General features: G+C 32.6%; 1 protein-coding gene across 1 annotated transcript; it reads right to left on the bottom strand.

Moving 5' to 3' along the window:
- Nucleotides 1–1,579: 1,579 nt before the first annotated feature.
- LOC116125575 (protein SODIUM POTASSIUM ROOT DEFECTIVE 2) lies at nt 1,580–2,229 on the bottom strand. The gene is made up of 2 exons (XM_031411280.1): nt 2,049–2,229; nt 1,580–1,898 (listed from the first exon to the last, which is right to left on the bottom strand). Exons 1-2 carry the CDS (start codon nt 2,170–2,172, stop codon nt 1,633–1,635), a joined length of 390 nt encoding a protein of 129 aa, XP_031267140.1. The 5' UTR covers nt 2,173–2,229; the 3' UTR covers nt 1,580–1,632.
- Nucleotides 2,230–4,519: the final 2,290 nt, after the last annotated feature.

Here is a 4,519-nt window from a genome sequence, read left to right as displayed (position 1 = left end):
GTCATCTCTTGAAACTTACCATTAAATTGTAATAGCTGAATGGTTCATAAATGTATATAAAAAAATATATATAAAATTAAGTTACAACATTTTCATCATAACATAATGTTTATTAATTCAATATTTCGCCTTTTTTTTTTTTTTTTTTTTTTTTTGGTCCATTGTTGTAAATTTTCAGCTAAGAAAACACATTTGATTAAGCCAGTTACAAGAAGACACATCATGTTGCAATTATTTTGTCTTGCTGCAAATTCATGTGACAGATACACTGGATTCTGTTAACACATAAGAAATATTTGTTTTTTTAAATTTAATTTAATTTAAAAAAACAAAAAGAAAAGAGCCTAAACATGGTCACAATTACATAACCACTCACCACCACAAAAATAAATAAATTATAATTTATTAATATCGAAACAGTCTGACATAACCAGAAATTTAGAGATTTTATTACCTTATTTGAGAAAATGAATGAATGATCTCACATAATCTACAAAGTAAATTAGTTTAGTTGGATATATTACTCTGAACAACATAAACAAAAATAAATAAATAAATAAAAAAGAATCAATGAGCTAAAAGTAACATGAATAGTTTTAAAATTAGAAATAAACAATAAATGAAGAAGAATCTTGAAACGAGGCAGTTGATGAAGAAGTGAAACGCAGATTCGTGAGATGTAGAAGCAGCTCCGTAACCCTTGCCAGCGCCACCGTGTATTCTTCCAGGAGCTCCGCCATTATTGCCACTTTGATCATCTGCTTGAAGACTGAGACCAAGCCGAAAAGACCTTCAAATTCAAAGGTGGCGCCTAACAGTTTATGTATGTGTTTTGAAAGGCTTGCCGAAAGTTGAAAAATTAAGCCAAATTTATAAGCCAGTTGGATTGACCACTTTCTTCTAGTCTTTTATAATTTTATCTTTTAAGTATATACAAGATTAGGAAATAGGATTAGGTGTAAGATTATCATAAAAATAATTTTGATCATTTTTAGAAAGTAATTAATTGTTTAATAAATAAAAAATAATATTGATCCTAGGAAGAAAATATTGGTAATTTAACAATAAGCTTTTGTGTGCGATTACTTGCATTTGTGAAATCACAGTTTGAAGTATATTAATAAATATTAAAATGTAATCTTTATTAGGTGGTGTGGTGTGGCATGAAGCTATTGAATCTGGCTTTAAAGTCTTCATTGTTGGTGGATGTTTCGTGAAGTATGCTTATTCTATCTTGCGGCATAACCATTGCCACGTCATCAACTCTGTCATTCAACTGCAATAACGGATAATCTCTGTTTCTGCAACGTCATCTCCTGTATCGAAATAGAATATGGGGTTTGGAATGAATGTTACGATGCGGGACGTGTCTACATTTTCAAAGCAATAGCTCCAAACAAAAGCATATATAAATATAATTCATCACCTAACACACATGGACGAATTATTTTTCTCCCAAATACACAAGTCTAAAGAAACCTACAAGTAGTGGCCAAATTCAAAGAACAGAAATGAGAACAAAGAGACTAAAAGAGCCGGAATTAATTAAGCATGCAATTGTTTACAAATGAAACGACAAAATATGTTGTCAAATTTACACGCATTAATTCTTACTTCTAAATTCAAAATTCTTCATAAGGAATTAGATCTTTTGAAGACCTTTTTAAATGCTTTCCATTTGAAAGACTGAGCCCTAATTAGAGTCAGATAAGGCTTCGAATTCTTCGGAGGAGGTAGTGAAGGTGATTCAGATTTTTCCATTACAAAGTTATTTTCTTCATTCCAAAAACGTGTTTCTTTTCTCTTACTTCTCATTGTTTCCAAAACATCATATTTGTTGCATATACCCCACACTATAACCTTCTGTTGCTCATAATCCACATTTACTGAGTATATACCTGCCAATGCCACATGACAATAACAACTTATTGATAATACCCCTCATATATGATTAAAGAACAAAACTCCTCTTAGTTATAGAAATAGTAAAAATTAATTAACTAGTTTATAAATTACTACAAGGTAATTTTTTACTTAGCTGAATTTACCTTTAAGATGGGATAAGGTCTTCTTAACTTTCTTCTCACACCCATAAGAATATAAAGGTACCTTCAACTCCACATATTGTGCTTCCACATTCTTGCAAGCCGGAACTATTTGTAAGTTCGCCATTTGAACCTTATTCTATATATGAGTTCTCCTTATTGTTTCTGAACTTTGAACTATAAGTTTTTATTGATCGTGTAAAAGATTTAGCTCCCAAGCAAAGCCTTATATAACATTCTGTAAGTACATTAATCTTGGATTCCTCAGAAAACAAAGTCAGTGGCATCTTTTTTCCTTTTTCTTTTTCCTCCTTTACTTAGTTCATGACGGCTTGAGTTATAATTCAATATTGGTTTATGCTCAAAAGAAAACTTGACTATGGGAATTCTTGTTTTGGAGGGTTATGGATAATGAGTTGGATAAGTGCCAAAATGTGTCAGCATTTCTTTAGGTTAATCAAAAGTGCAATGAATCTTCTTTTCATGGGGAAGTGGATAATTTGGCTTGCATGTGGATTGTCTTTCTTATCAAAGAAGTTGCTTTTATGACATCGGAATTTGAAAAACGCCATTAGAGAAAATCTTAAAACAAGTTTTATTTAATTGATCAATCATCGTTTAAGCTTTCATTGGCTATTGTTGTCATGCATGCACATGCTTGCATAATTCTCTTGCCTTTTCATCAAGACTAGTGTCACTATGTTTCCCCTTGCTTTGGTATTACTAGACCTAGCAAAACGGGCGGGTGGGCCGAGTACGGGTCAAGTCTAAACGGGTGCAAATCTGACAGGTATGGGCCTAAAATGGGTCGATTTAAACGGGCCCAATATTTGGGACCTGCACCTTACCCTATGTGAGTATGGGTGGACCCGCGGATGCCGGTACTGTTCACTCCAGTTTTAGATTTTTGTAGTTATACCCCCAAATCTTCCTAAAATCTTGATTCTTGAGCAAAATTTGTCACCAACCAAATAGAAAAAAGAAACCCAAGTTTTCTCACCAACCAAACAGAAACCCAAAACCTAACAAAGAAAAAGATAAAAAAACTTTACCGATTGTCCTTTCATTCCCCATCAACCAAATAAACCCACATAAAAAAATCTGAAAAAAAAATTTACAGAAGAAAAGCAACAGCGGGCTGCTGGAGAATCGTGTTACAATGGTTTCCAAAAGAATACAAATGATTGACATTTGTTATCTACAGAACAATAAGAATAGAGCAAGAAGAGCAACCTTCAATGTTACTAGATTGTAGCCAAGGAGAAGCTAAAGACGCCAGAGAATCGACTCCAAGAATTGGAGTTGCTGAAGAGTGAAGAGTAAAGACGAAGGAGATGAGATCAAATCGGCGACGGTGATACACATACCTTGATGCGTCGACAGTGGAGACTACAAACGTGGCTGATAAGAAACGAACACAAGAGAAGCGGCGACAATGGAGTTAGGGATTTCAATGACGATGAGTTTGAGAGAAGGTTGATGAGAGATAGGGAGAGTGAGTTTGAGTTAGGGATTTTGTGATTTGGGGCAAAATGAAAAGGGAAAAGGGTTTTTTTTTTTTTTTTTTTAAAACAAACGGGTACCCGCTTGACCCGTTGGCAAAACAAGTCGGGTCGGGTACAGGTAGAAGAAAAACGGGTTCAATATTAAAGACCCACACCCTATATTTTTTATCCGGGTTTAGGATCGACCCGTGGGTCCAAACCCGTTTTGCTAGGTCTAGGTATTACCCTGAAACAAATTATATTTTTGTCATTAGAAAAACGAATTTGATTTCCTAGGTCAATTTTTTTTTTTTCATTCATTTCAATACTGTCAAAAGAGAAACAAAGAAAACACAACACAAACAAGAAAATTAATAATATTACGGGTCCAAGCATGGACAACCCACTTTGGTGACCTATTAAAAAAAAGTTCATTAATTTACTTTAGATTTTTGCTTTCATCATCTAGTATTTGTGTTAAATATTTGTATATCTGACATCACTTACTTATTTTTCTCTTATTTTATATTATATTATTTTGAATTTGTCCTTCCTAAAATTAATTACTGGATCAATCCCTAATCCAAACAAAACTAACAAAGAAAATACATCCTAGATCTTTAAATCCTTCAAATAAATAAACAAATAAAGATTCAAGTCCTATTGCTAGCAAAATCTCATAGAGTCCGTTTGGTTAGGGGGTATTTCACGTTACTTCAATAATGTCATCTTATATTATTTATATTACCATATTTAGTTGTTAATTAATATAAGATTACAGTAATCCTCCAATATACAAATAATAATCACTATTGGTTATATAGGTGGTAATCTGAATATCACCATTTTCTTAGGTATTCCAAGATTACTTGGTAATCTTAATTTTGTTACAGTTTTACCCCTAACAATTAAATTTTTTGGACAATAATACCTTTGTTTTGAAAACAGTTAACAAGAATATTCATAGACTATTTTATCCTTATTCACAAT

Source organism: Pistacia vera, unplaced genomic scaffold (genome assembly GCF_008641045.1).
Source record: "Pistacia vera cultivar Batoury unplaced genomic scaffold, PisVer_v2 Contig169, whole genome shotgun sequence".
In the NCBI taxonomy this organism is placed as follows: Eukaryota; Viridiplantae; Streptophyta; class Magnoliopsida; order Sapindales; family Anacardiaceae; genus Pistacia; species Pistacia vera.
The sequence above is the reverse complement of the archived record's forward strand: the minus strand, read 5'-3'. Positions and strand labels throughout refer to the sequence as shown.

Coding starts and splice junctions, on each gene's coding strand:
- LOC116125575 (XM_031411280.1), bottom strand. CDS start 2,172: ATGGCGAACTTACAAATAGTTCCGGCTTGCAAGAATGTGGAAGCACAA. Junction 1,899..2,048: donor GACCTTATCCCATCTTAAAG/GTAAATTCAGCT, acceptor TGGCATTGGCAG/GTATATACTCAGTAAATGTG.